The sequence below is a fragment of the Ceratotherium simum genome, chromosome 6, assembly GCF_057802395.1.
Source record: "Ceratotherium simum simum isolate JZ-2026a chromosome 6, ASM5780239v1, whole genome shotgun sequence".
Lineage (NCBI taxonomy): Eukaryota > Metazoa > Chordata > Mammalia > Perissodactyla > Rhinocerotidae > Ceratotherium > Ceratotherium simum.
Window position 1 is genome coordinate 4,772,711 of NC_141905.1, and position 13,536 is coordinate 4,786,246.

General features: G+C 50.2%; 1 protein-coding gene across 1 annotated transcript in view; it reads right to left on the reverse strand.

The window, feature by feature from the left end:
* Positions 1-1,403: 1,403 nt before the first annotated feature.
* The window catches only part of GRID1 (glutamate ionotropic receptor delta type subunit 1), a 707,967-nt gene continuing 695,834 nt past the window's right edge, over positions 1,404-13,536 (reverse strand). Inside the window, exons 15-16 of the mRNA XM_004432480.3 lie at positions 12,073-12,313; positions 1,404-2,116 (exon numbers count right to left, since the gene is read on the reverse strand). Of these exons, the coding sequence (XP_004432537.1) occupies positions 1,688-2,116; positions 12,073-12,313 (670 nt within the window). The 3' untranslated portion in view covers positions 1,404-1,687. The remainder of the gene's footprint in view (positions 2,117-12,072; positions 12,314-13,536) is intronic.

Sequence of the window (13,536 nt, forward strand, 5' to 3'; positions counted from 1 at the left end):
GTATTTCTCCATGATTACAGACCCGGGCTCTCAGCTCCCTGATTACTGCTGGGCGAGGGAGCCCCCCTCCTCTCGGTGCTGGATGTGGGCTGTGTTCACCACCGTGGCAGGTTAGGAGAGCAGAATCACCTTTGTCTTCAGAAGGAGAAGAGCTGAAGTGATCCAGCTCAGATTGCTCAAATTACTCTGCTCCTAGTGCTTCTTTCTCTGGTTCTGTAGTTTAATCGCCCCAGCAAGGGCAATGGACGGAGGTGGGGCTGTCAGGTTGTGCTAGCCTTAAGAAACAGAGTTTCCCAGCAGGCTCACTGGCTCAGGGATAGGCCTGGGAATCCCAGAGACTATACGATGCTCTCAGCCAGGAGGGCCCCTGCTATGGGCTGGATCACTGCTTGAGGGCTTCTGGTCAGGAGGAGGTGACAAAGCAGGTCACCTGGGTTTAAGACCCAGAGACATCCTTTTACTTTTTGGGCTACATCCCTGTGGATGGGGACTACTTGTCTTCACATCACACAAAGTTATGCTGTTCCTTCTCTAAGCACCCAGGCCCCTTCCTACCGAATGGACATGGTCGCTTGGTCTATTCCCAGCACTCTCCGTCACCTAGGGCACTAGTCTGCTCCCCTCGGCTCCTCCCGTCTCTCTGCCAACAGGATCCTTCTACCGCAATGCTTCTGCTCCCTGCGTCTGTGGCCACACTTTCCTCAATCACCTGGGAGCACGGCTCCCAAACCCAAGGGAGTATTGTCCCTCTACCTGGCTCTCATCCCACCACCTCACCTGGCCCACACACCACACCTGGCATCTCCCTATCCCCACGGACAAGGACAAGCCCACCTCTGCCCTGCCTACCCAGGGCAATGATGGGACCTGCCCTTCTTCTCTCATCTTCTGTCACTTGTTGATTCTTCCAATTAGGAAAAGAAAGTAAAAAACAAGGCCAACAGAATGACCCTAGAGCATGTCGGCATCAAAGCCCTCAGAGACTGTCACCTCCATGTGGGTGCTTCTCTGGGACCCACAATGCACTGTGACCTGCAGTGACATGCCATGGGGTGACCAACTCGTCCCAGATTGCCCAGGACTGCTGTGTCGTGGCAGCCTCCTCAGCCCCAGGTTGACAGGAACAGTTGATCAGCCCACAGCACAGTAACCCAGGAGCCAGGCCAACGCTGGCTCGAGGATCACCCTTTGTCTAGAGAGAGGACCAAAAAGGAACACGGGGCCAGGAGTGGAGGAAGATGGCAGGAAACCATGGGACACGGCAGCAAGCAGCACATGGGGCTCCTCTAAGGGGACCAGCTCGTCATCTCGCCTCTCTCAGCAGGACAGGCTCCTGATCCACTCAGCCCTCCTGCCCTCAGAAAGGCCCAGGAACAGGGGGCTTCTTTGGCACTTCAGAATGATCACAAGTAATTTGCCTTTTTATTCATATAGAACAAAATTTACAAAGTCATTCATACAGTTTTTGTGTTTTTTTTTTACTGACTTCGAAAATTGGGAATATTCAAAATACACTTTTACCCCACTCCATTCTGTCATTATTTACACATATGTACAAGAAAAATGAAAGAGTCTTTGTATGTGTGTGTGCGCGTGTGTGTGTGTGGTTTGTGTTGTTGTTTTCTTGTATTAAAAAGCTCTGCTGGTCGGGTGGGTGGATGGGCGGGCGGGAGGGCAGGCGGCGCGGTCAGATGGAGGTGCCGTGGGAGGTGTCCAAGGCCTCTGGAAGGACGCCTCCAGGCACAGGCTGGAAGGACATGGGGATGGGGGTCTTCACCGGGCTCTGGCGGAACAGCCCCCCATTGGGCGACCTGTGTTTGCACTGCATGGAGGGCATGGTGGCTGAGCTGCTCAGAGGCAGCGGCAGGTTGCTGCTGGGCCCTGATGAGAGTGTCCGGCTGGTGCCGTGGCTGCTTTGCTCTGGCAGAAAGGTGCTGACCGAGAGCTGGGTGTTCTGGTACTCCCGCGTAGGTTCCAAGGCCTGGCTGGGAGCCAGGCCCCCCATCTCCAGGGCGGAGAGCTCAATGGACGCTGGGGAAATCTGCTTGTGAGCAATGTCTTCATCCATTAGACTGTTCATGCGCCGATGGACCTGCTCCAGATTCACTTCTTTGTCCTGGAGGGAAAGCACAGGAAAGTCAGGCCAAGTCCTGATGTGAGCCAAGGCTGGCTTCCTACAAACTCTAGGAGGTCTGGAAACCTCAGGCCTGTTCAGCTTGCTGGACAGTGGGTGAGCATGCCCCCATTTCTCCCACCACCCCTCAAGTGTATGGCCAGCCCTCAGTTACCTGGGGAACCAGTAGCCTAGGACAGTGCCCCTAGGTAGCAAAGACCCAGCCAGCGGGCCTTGGCAGCATGTGCCACCCTCCGCACTCTGCTTAGAATTGCTGGCACACTCAGAGGCAACCCTTGGGAGAAGATGCTTTGAAGAACTGGCAGAGACAGAAGGAGAGGAAAGGAGTCCCATGGGAATAAAATGGAATGGTCCTTGAGCCCCTAATGTGACCCACGTATTTGCCATTTAGACTTCACAGTGTTCAGAAGACCTGGCTTGACCATCCTCACCTTATACAAAAAGAGGCTTGGGTTCTGGAAGGCCAACGACCTCCTCAGAGTCAGAAGCCTGTGAACAGCAGAGGCAGCACCGGAAGCCTGGAGTAGGGAGTGAAGTCCTGTCTCACCCTGAGGCCCCTGCTCTCCTCGTGAAAAATCGCCAGAGATGCCAGGGAGGAGGAATTTCTCTGTCTGGAAGGCTTATGGGGCCTCTTTCCTGGCTGAGGAGGAGGGGTGGGGGCGGTGAGGAAAGGGACCTCCCAGGGCTTAGCTGACTTTCCTGGTATCATGAGAGCTAGAGGCTGCTGAGATGGGTGACCTTCACACCTTTCTCCATATGGTGAATGGCGTCAAAGAAATTGTTTTGTTTGTTCATTTACTTATTTCCTTAAGAAAATAATAAAACAGAACAAATATCATTCCTTTCAAATAACCTGATGTTTTGTCTACAGTGTCAGAGTAAATCAAGGAGTCCCAACTGCTTGAAAGCTCCTTAAAGACAAAGGCAATGTGATCTACTTCCTTGGTTTCCCCCAGTGAGGAGGGGCACAAGGCCAGGTGTCCACGGAGGAGCCACGCCAGCTCCTCGATGAGGTGTTAGAAGTTGCAGTCCTATTTCCAGGCAGTGTGAGTGCTGAGGTGCCAGGCAAGGCCATGCTTACTGCCTACGCTTCCCTGATGTCAAACCCTGAGAGATATACCACGTCAAAGCCCCACTCCAAGACAGAACACCACTGGCTGTCTAATGTTGACGTCCATGTAGTAGACAGATGAACCTGTCCCCTGTGCTCCCTGTAGGGTTGTTAGAAACACTATGAAATGTAAAAACCCTGAATGTGCTTTCAGAAAAAAAAGAAGGAACTACACAAATCTAAGGGCCATTCCACTGGCTGCTTTGAGCTCCTACGGGGCTGGTGGGAGAAGATTTTCCCCAGGAAGTGGGAACCCTGAATAACTGGTGTGAGCGCCCCCTCACACGAGTGCACAACCATGGGCTAACCCCCATGAAGTCTCAACCCAGTATTTCTCGGGCAAGGAAGCTGCCTCTGCAGTTCACTCCTTGCTCCCAACACCCCCTGGCATGGAAAACACGGGGCCACTGCTTTCTCCACAACTTTGTTGAGTTCATAACTGGCACACAGAGCTTGGCTTCTGGTGGGACACCTGCTATCTTTCCCAGAACCTTTCCCAGAACAAGAAAACTGACAACACTCGTGAGGCAATGAAGAATCCATTCCAGCCCAAGAGGAAATCTCAGTAGAAGAAAGCCAACTGGTTTGAAGGAGGAAGAGACCATGGAGCATGGCTCAGTGTCATAGCTGAAAACAACATCAGAAATCATTGTCACAGCCCCATGGGTAGAGCCAAGATTCCAGTGATCTGAAGCCCCATACAGCAGAGCTCAGCTCATTGATGCTGGGAGAGAAGCTCTGAGTTGGGGACACCTCTGGGTGGCAAATGTCATAGGTGAAATTGGGGGAAGTAGCTGGAGAATATTAGGCCTTTACTTAGCCAGGCTGAATATGATGCATGCACTGTCTTTCACTGACTTCTTCAACAGTTGGTAAAAGATATAACAAACTAAATTCAAGTTCTCATCTTAATTATCTTACAGCATGATTGATCCAGCTCTGTGCAACCTTGCTCTTTTCTCTGTGTTTTATTTATCTGTTTTGTTTTCGTTCTTGCATGTGAAAATATTTTAATAGTATTTTTAACTGCTATGTTGGGCACTGGCTGTTTTAGGGCCACTGAGCATCAATTCTCCCTTTCTAAGAAGACCATGGTTTATTTGATTTTGGGGAATTACTTCTTTCCCACTAGATAACAGTTTGACAGGTGCCCTGCCCACCTGTAGCCAAGAGGTAGGACCATGACCCAAGCAGGGACAGTAGGACTGAATCTGAATCCTGAACAAAGAGACAGAAAATAGTTGGTGTTCCATACATTACAGCAGTAGTGCTTCGCCAAACTGTATGTTCTGTGACCATCCTCCTAGATCCTGCCTCCCAGTCCTCTGCACAAGTCTTGACTCCTGCCCATCACCCAGCCTGCTTCTCCAGCCTTCTCATGGCTGCTATGAGCTCCTGATAAGCTTCTGATACAGCTGTTTCATCTGCATTAGCCAAGTCAGTGCCACAGCTGTGTTGGGAAATATGCGTTATCTACAGGCTATTTTCATTTCAAACTGTATGAAGGGCACAAAACAGGTACCAGAGAGCCTGGAAGCTGGAGAAATTGAGAGAGAAATCCAGACACTTTTCAGCATCAATAATGTAACCTTCTCCTTTCTTTGCAGCCAGCAAAGCTTGGAGAAGGCTGGACGAGCTGGGTGCCACCACTGGCAGAGCCTTTAGTTTCCATCAAAGGAAAACTGACGACCATCGGTCCTGGGATCACTGGAAGAAAGGGTGAGTTGCATAATCTTGCCTTTTCCTTCTTTTTATTTTCTTTTAAGGGCTTTAAGGATCCTTTTGGGGATGCAAAGAAGTAAAGTTTAAGAGTAGACTAATTAGGAGTGGGAGGCGAGTGTCTTGGTCCCAGCTGGGTTCACTCTGGCTTCTGGCAGTTATAAGAGGGGGCCTGGCCCTCTTTCTCAAAGTCAATTGAACATGGAGCCAGGACAAGCATTCAGGGGATGCTCCCCATTTTGCCGTGGTCTAGAGATAGAGAAAGGAGAACTTCCTGTCCAAGAAGGCCCATAGAGAGGCAGAGAGTTGAGAGTGGAGACAAAGTGAAAGGAGTCCTCTCTACCGAACGCCAGGGACACAAAACATAAGCAGAGCTTTGGGGGAAGACCAACCAACCAAAATCCTCTGAAGAAAAACGTGAGCCAGGGAGGTCTCTGAGATGGGATCGTTCACCACTGAAGTACAAGGGAGAGGAGGTTTGGGGGTAGTATTATAAAAGTGGTAGGCACAGGCACCAATTTAGCATAATCATCACAGCTGTGAGGGTCGATCAGGTAATATCAAAGCATCTAGAATAAAGACCAGCCCAGAGTGTGGGTGTCGACACAGCTCAATTACCCTAGAGTCAGTATTTTTGGAGGAAAGAGCTTGAATATATAATTTCTTAAATCCATGTATGTTTTCTTGCCTCACATTAAGGACAAATGAAGCAGTTCCAAGAAGGACTACAGAGCTGTGCAGTGGGTATCAAGCTCCACTTCAGGTTACTCATTAACCTGTAACCTCTCCACGTCAGGTCACAGAGAAAATGTCCACACCAACTGAACACACGTCCCAAGGAGACCTCCCCACCCCAAACGGCAGTCGAGAAATTCTCCCTCTCCACACCAGAGGCACCTCATTCTATTCAAATTCTATTACTGCCTGTAGCTCCAACACAAAAACAAACCCTGGGAGAAGAGGATGCCATCATGAGCTTCCTCTATTGATTATTTAACCGGATAAGAAAATGGGTAGAACTTAAAGCCGATGCCTCCGTAGCCTCTCTGGAAAACACGTGCAGCCCGTTTCCGAGTGTCCTAATATGTCCTCTAAGCTGCCTGCTTCCGCCACTGCTTAGGGGGCCAGAGCTGAAGTGCAGAGAACTGGAGAAAACCACTTTGCTCGGAAACTCTGGAAGCATCGTCTCCTTGGACTACCTGGGGCCACAGATTTAGTACACACTAAGTCATGTCTGGTGGCCCCTGGCCAAGGAAAGAGGAGACAGAAATAATCCGCCTGCTCAAGGAAAGAGGCAGGAGTGATTTGAATAATTATCTATATTTTAGACAAAATGGGGCATTCTATTCTGTTACACAAATTCAAATAATGGACTTTTTTATGTGAACTACATCAGTTTACATCCTCATTATCTCAGGGTTTCGGCGTTCGACCAGGTAATGACAGCTGTGGAGAGAGACTTGGAAACTTGCTGCTGCCTGCACTAATTTACCGTCAGTAACTGACCTAGTCAGACATCCCTAAATATGATATAAAATTCACTGACTGCATTTATCCGTGAATCAAGCTGAATTCCAGCTCTGTATTTCTCACCTCATATTAAACATAACAACAGATGCACCAACAGAGGTTACTTGGGACCCTCTCCCAGGCATTGTCTTCCAGAGAGAGAAAGTTCTGTAATTAAGCTGCTGTTCACCAACGTGGAAATAATACAGTGTATTGGAAAACGGTAATTAACCAAACTATCTATGTAATAGCCAGTTACACGTGGGACTCATTAGAACTGACTTTGTTTGGAGTCCAACGGCTCCTACCTTAAGTTGGGCAGGAACAAAATAGGATGGGGGACTTCCCACCTGCCTGGGACGCTTGTAGGAGGCGTTCTCTTGTTACCACTGAGACCCAACAGCTGAGAGAAATGCCATCAGCCTGATCTTAGGTGTTGCTCCAAAGACTTGCCTGACCCCGAAGGGCTGGGCTGGGGGCCTGAGAGTCATGGTTGTGTAAGAGCAAAGAAGCTGAACGCTAAGTCAATGAAGTGGTCTCAGGAGATGGTGGGCCATTTTTAGACCATCATGAGAAAAAGTTCTGATGGGCTCAACCACAGATTTCATAGGAGAGGGCAATGAGACGACAGAGCCAGCGAACACCTCGCACCACAGGTGGTCACAGCACATGTACGTGGGGTGAAGAGACTTGCTCAAGTTCATACAGTTCCACAGTAAGTGGAAGGTCAGGATCAGAGTCCACATCTACCCGGCTCCAAAACCTGAGCCCTTCTCCACATTCCAGGCTGAGTGTTCCCAATTTCTTCTGGGAAGGATAGTGCAGACCAGTGTTTTCATTTTTGGGCAGGATATCAGAAGCAAATGTAGAGCTTCTAGAAATTATAGTTGTCCAGATCTACCTGATAAGACCCTTTGGGGGACGGAGCCCAAGCATCTGTATTTCTAAAAAGCTCCAGGATTAATCACCTCTGATGTGCAGCCAGAATTGAAAGTCATTGATCCAAGTGCAATGATTACACAACAATTTAACATTAATAATGTTTTCTTTAGAGGAGCCCAGACTGGTTCATTCATTCAATAAACACTTTTGAGCTCCTACTACCTGATAAGCTAATGTTCTTGGTAAAGCATCCATCTTGGTCCCTGGCACATAGAAGGTGCTCAATACTTCAGTTTCTTCATCACCCTTAACAAGAGGCTCCACTGATCCAGAGACCGGGCAAAGTGACGGGAATGCAGAGGTGGGGAAGCGCCAGCAGACTTGAAGCAGAGACAGGTAGGTAAACCATTAGCGACAATTCAAAGTCACACCCACCAAGAGTGTATACACAGAGAGGTGGCCTGTGGAGGAGGGCAGGGAGGTTTACGGAGGGAAGTGATGTCTGTGCTGGTTCTGAGGTACATACTGGTGTATGATGAGTGTCCAGTGCTTTCTTACTGACACGTGCACTCGCTATCCTTACCCTCATGCTGAGTGGGCTGATGTCAGCAGGGTAGCCATGGGCCAGATTCAGTTTTCAGCAGAAGAGAAAAACTGGAGTCCAGAGGATGTAAATATCTCGCTAGGAGCCAGGAGCCTGGCTCGGGGAAGAACTCCCAGTTACACCCCTCATTCTTCAAATTCTCCGGAAAATGCTAGGCAGGAACCCCTGCTTCTGCACGCATCCAATGGAAGGCCAAGCAGCAGACACATCTTTCATATGTCAGTTCTGCTCCTGCCACTTCTGAGTCCCATTTCTCCAGGGATACAGATGCCTTCCTCGAATGTCATTGAAGAGAGTCAAGGAGAGTTAAGAAGATAACATGTAATTTTCCTGGCACAGAGAAGGTTCCCTAAGGTGTGACTCATCTTCCTCACTGCCCATCACAAGGTCCTCTAAAGGAGTGGCCCCTTGGCCACCATTGACCAAGCAGCCCCAAGGGGCAGGAGGCACTTTAGACACCTTCCCCTGTTGAACCTCAGGGCAACACTATGAGCTGGCATAAATGAAGAGGGAAAAGATACAAGAGAGAAAGTCTCTATGTGGTGTTGAAGAAGCATCAGAGGAGTGGAGACAGGGAAGGGTGTAGAGCCAAAGGGAGTGTCCCTAGGACCAAATCTTCCACGGAGAGCAGGAGTGCATTGTAGGGGCATGCAGACAGAAGCTGGCCCACTTGCCAGAGCAGAGGGGCCTGGCTGCTACTCTGCTGCTGCTGCCTGGTCACCCTGGCCTCTGTCAGCTCCTGTCTACAATGGAAGCAGGACTGGGGGAGGGCAGGCAAGGCAGGAAGCAACAAGAATTCCAACCTCCCAGGCCAGTGACGGATGATTCATCCCTCACCCCTCATGTCATCTCCCATTTGTGCAGTTCTCATCTTTATTTCATGAATATTTTATTTCAGAGCAATGGCTCCACTTCCCCCATAAATCTAGCAAGTGGCTCTTTACTGCCTCTGCGGAGCCTGGTGCACACACCGGTATCAGGCAACTACATAATCGTCTGATTCCTTAGAAAAAAATATGAGCTCAAATCCACATGAATATTAAGGGGTGAACGCGCATTACTACTCTTCCTCAAGTAGGTGTCTAAACTCTGAAGACAGCCCAGCACAAGCCATTAAACATGATTAGGACGCCACCCAAAGACAGGTCTCTGGCTCTTAAGAAATATGGCCAATGTCCCAAAATGAAGCATTCTAAGATTAACCAGACACTCTCGCCTAATTGCAAATGCTGCTCCATAAAACATGGGCAACCAGTAACACAAAGTAGTTCTGGATTAAATATCATCACTATTTGTCAAATGTTTAAAGATATGCTTTTAAAATCCTGTTGCTTCAACCCCTTTCCTGGTTCCTATTCCCTCCGTGGTGAGTCAAACCCCCTAGGACCTGAGTCCTTCAGAGTGAGGCCCTGCCTCCTACCCCAGCCTCCTCCACCCCCGTCTCCTTGCTGATGCTGACGCTCCAGTCCCCAGAGTTCTGGGAGGGGTGATGACCTTGTTTACCCCCACACTGTTCACCTTGCCAGAAAGGCAACTTCTAATCTCATCTCCAGCTCTAGGATTTGTACCAAATCTTCAACAGTCAGTTCTAACAACCCCAAGCCCCAAGAGCTCTTCACTAACCAATATCCCTACCCTTTGTGACCCCACCATGCCCTGGCTGGGCTTGGTGCCCCTTGGCACTTCCAGGGTACCTGCTGCTCACTTAAGGATGGCTCTGATCAACAGGATGGACCCACCTCTTGATCACATCTGCCCATGTCGGAGTAAGCCCCCTGAGAACAAGGGCCATATCCCTATAGGCAGACTCATTAAAGGAAGAAGAGGAGGGAGAGAGAAATTTCATTTGAAAATCAGAAACCCATAAAAATAGACAAAAGACGGAACATTTCCTTCTTTTACCATGCAACCCTTTTTAGCAACCCAGAAGAGGCTGGAAAGGCAGCTAGTGTGCTTTTCCAACCTACCTCTTCTTCAGTCCTCATTCCTGTCTAGAAGCAGTTGGCAGCCCGTGTGGAAAGTTCCACATTTTCCAAGTAGGACCAATGTATTTCATCCTCTCCTCTTGTGCCTGAGATCCCGGGCTTATGCAGAAGCCAGAAAGGAAGAAGAGGATGCTTTATGGGCAAGAAGGGAGTTGTTCCTCACAGCTAGGTCATCCCTTGGTCTCCTGGTCTTTTTCTCTTTCGTTCTGCCTTTTGTGTCCCTGCAATGATCACTCTGTCTCTCAATCCCTTTCTCTCTCCCTCTCTTTCTCTTTCTCTCTGTCTCTCTCTCTCTCACACATACACACACACACATATACACTGTGACAATTCATTGGGCTGTCCAGGCTGCCCTGGTCACTAAACATTGAACTAGGGGATGTAAAGGGACATGACTGGAAGCAGACAAGGACTTCCAATCCAGATGAAGGATGGCCTCTCCCTGTACCTGGCTCACAAAGGACATTCTGGAGGGCTGAGCCTGTGTCCCCTGGGCCCCCATTCTGCCCACACCATCCCAGGACAGCACAATGCTCGCTCCATGACAACACAACACTCGCCCACCTGGAAAACCTCTCCTGCTCCCCTGCCCCAGTGGGCATTTGCACAGAGGAAATCAGGCTGCAGGCTTAGGGAAAAACAAAACACCAAACAAACAACATGGAGAATGAGTGCAATGTGAGCTGGTCCTCCCTGATCCCACTGCGGGTGGCTCTAGCACCACTCCACCCTAGCTGCCCACTGATCCTTCTGTGCATATGGACCCGGGTGGGGATAAGCAGATGAAGGGTGCCCTGGCCACAACACAGAAAGGGAGCTGACAGGAGGAGCAGGCTGGAGGGGGGAGATATTTGTGGTCCTTCCTTAAAACCACTTGTCAGAATAATTCACTGTCCCTCTCAGTGACTTCTTCATAGAAAATTTTCCAGTAGCAAAGGAAGCTTGGGAAGGGACAATTAACTGTTCCTTTCAGTGGGTTTTCCTTAAATCTTTTCCCTCCTTCTCTCTTGTGGCTAGGGTTGATGGGAGAGCCTCTGAGGCTGTGGCAGACCCAGGCCTTGCATTTCCTTACATGGAGGTTTACAAGAGGCACGAGAGGAAGATGGATGTCCCCAGAACATTTCAGATATGCTGAGTCAAACAGCAAGCTCCTTCCAGGAAAAACTAAGTGTGATGACAGAGAGCTCCCTTCCTGGTATGAATGGAGAGTCTGTCCTCACCACCACCCCCGCCAGGGCTCCAGCACAGACTCACACACGGCAGTGCGGCCAGTCTCTCCAGGCTGCAGAGATGGTGGCCATGGCGATGCTGCCTCTTTGGATTAAGTAGTGGGGCTGGGGCTGTCATGCCTGGGTGAGGTTTCTGCTGGTAGAGCATCATCATCAAATGACACTCCTTGCCACTCTCCCTTAGAAGAATCGTCTCTGGGGGAACTTGGTGAAGGCTTTACATTAAAAAAAAAAAAAAATGAGCTTGAAGAAGAACAAGAACCCTATGAGAAGGAAATGTCGAAGGCAGAATGAGCTTGTGGTTGGTGCACAGCGAGGGAAGTGTACCCGGAACCTGGAGTCTGGACAGAGCCACAAAGTTCCTTGTGCTGGGTGTGCCCTGGAGGGACGTGGGCAAGGCTGGGCCCTGCCAGGAGGAGGAAGAGAGAGAGGAAGGGGTGGTGGGAGGGCAGGGGCCAGTCCCCACACACACGCTGGGAGAGCAGGGCCCCGTGGCCCTTGGTGAGAAGGCAAAGAGAACCAGGAAGGAATGCAGTCTCCTCTCTTACCCTACAGTTGGTCTCTCCAGGTCAGGGTGGAGGCACATGGGCAGGGCAGGGTGGGGAAGGGCTCTCTGGCGCTGCTCATGCTGTACCCGCTCTATAGATAAATACAGGACTTTAGTGGCCATGGCTGGTGCCTTAGCACTTTGTTCAAGCATGAAAACATCCCCTACATTTGTTCTCTGGCTTTTAAATCATAATAAAGCAGTGACACCATCCCCCAATATAGAACACTGCAGCATCTGGACCAATGACTCTGGTAAACACTAACTGGGAGAAAACCGCCCACCGAGTGGCCCGGGGTGACTCTCCTGCCTCGAGGCTGTGGAATGGAGAAGCGGGACCCAGGGCACAGACCTCCTTGGGGGTCTCCTGGTGGCACCGGTTGCTGTTCCACCACAACTCCAGGGCGGCCACCAGGCAGGCGAGGAGGAGGCCGACGGCCAGGATGCAGAAGACCCCAGCGAAGCTGTGCAGCTTGAGGGACTTGCCGTCGGCCTGGGCACTAGTGTGGCTGGTGAGGTCGCAGCGGCCTGTGTGTGGCCACCACTTCTGCTTGAGCACATCTAGGTCCCCGGTGTCCTGCAGCTCCAGGATCCTGTAAGACACAATCCAGGTGAGCCGCAGCCACTGACCACATGAACACAGCCATGGGGGCCCTGACCCCTTCCCCACCACACTGGCCCCTCTGCGGTCTACACTGAACCATCATAGCAGCCCTCTCCCTCCCAACCCATTTCCCCCACCTCCCCGCCCCCAATCTGTTCTCCACTCTGCAGGAAGGGCGCTCTTCTCAAAATACACATCGGGTTTTGTCACTTTCCTCCTCAAAAGCCTCAATGCCCTCTCCCACCCCGTCCCACTGCCCATGGATAAAGTCCAACAGCAAAGCACATAAGGGGCCTTCGCGTGGGATTCTGGGGCGAGCTCTGAGGATAAAATTGGGAGATATGGAAATGGATGCAGCAAACCCTCAGACTGCAGACGTAGGGTGTTCATGCCTACAAAAATGCTTTCTTTCAAACTTCAATAACTATATCCTAAGTCTCTCCCACTAGAATTCACCAAATCATTCATTCATTCTTTTGATTTGAGGTTCATCTGCATTGTGCCAAGTATGATGTTCAGCATTGCTGAGCCTGCGATCCAGAGACACGTACACGAACATGAAAAAAATTTGCGCAATCAGTGTGGAAATAGAAGCTGCGAGCAATACAATGAAACGAAAGTACAAGTGCTAAGACATGGTGCATTGGGAGGGTGGTCCAGACGGGAGGGTTGGGGAAAACCTCATCAAGGAGGTGACAGGTAAGCAGAAACCTGAAGGACAATTAGTCATAAAATAGCTAATACTCATCTAGCACATTCCTTATGCCAGCAGGTATCCCAGGCGCTTGACAAATAGTGTTTAATTCTCATGTCAACCCTTTGAGATGGTTATTTTTTTTTTCCATTTTTACAGAGAAGGGAATTGAGGCACAGAGAGGTGAAATATCTTGCCAAGGTCACTTTGTGTTCAACAAGGATGGCATTCGATGAGGGGGAGGAAGAAGCTTCCTGAGACCAGACCCCCGTTTGAAAGTCTTGTCTGGAGTAGGTGCTCGGCATGTCTGAGAGACTAAAATGTGGCCAGTGAGGCTGGAGAGCCATGGGCGAGGAGGACGAGAGTGTGAAATGAAGAGAGCGAAGCAGGCAGAGCTGAGAGCAGGGCTCTGAGAGGGATTCAGGACTTCATCCTGCCTGAAAAGGTGGGGTGAACCCCTGCTGCTCCTGTATTCCCCATGCAGGTGGCTGGACGGCGGTTTTCCTTTGTTGCGGTAT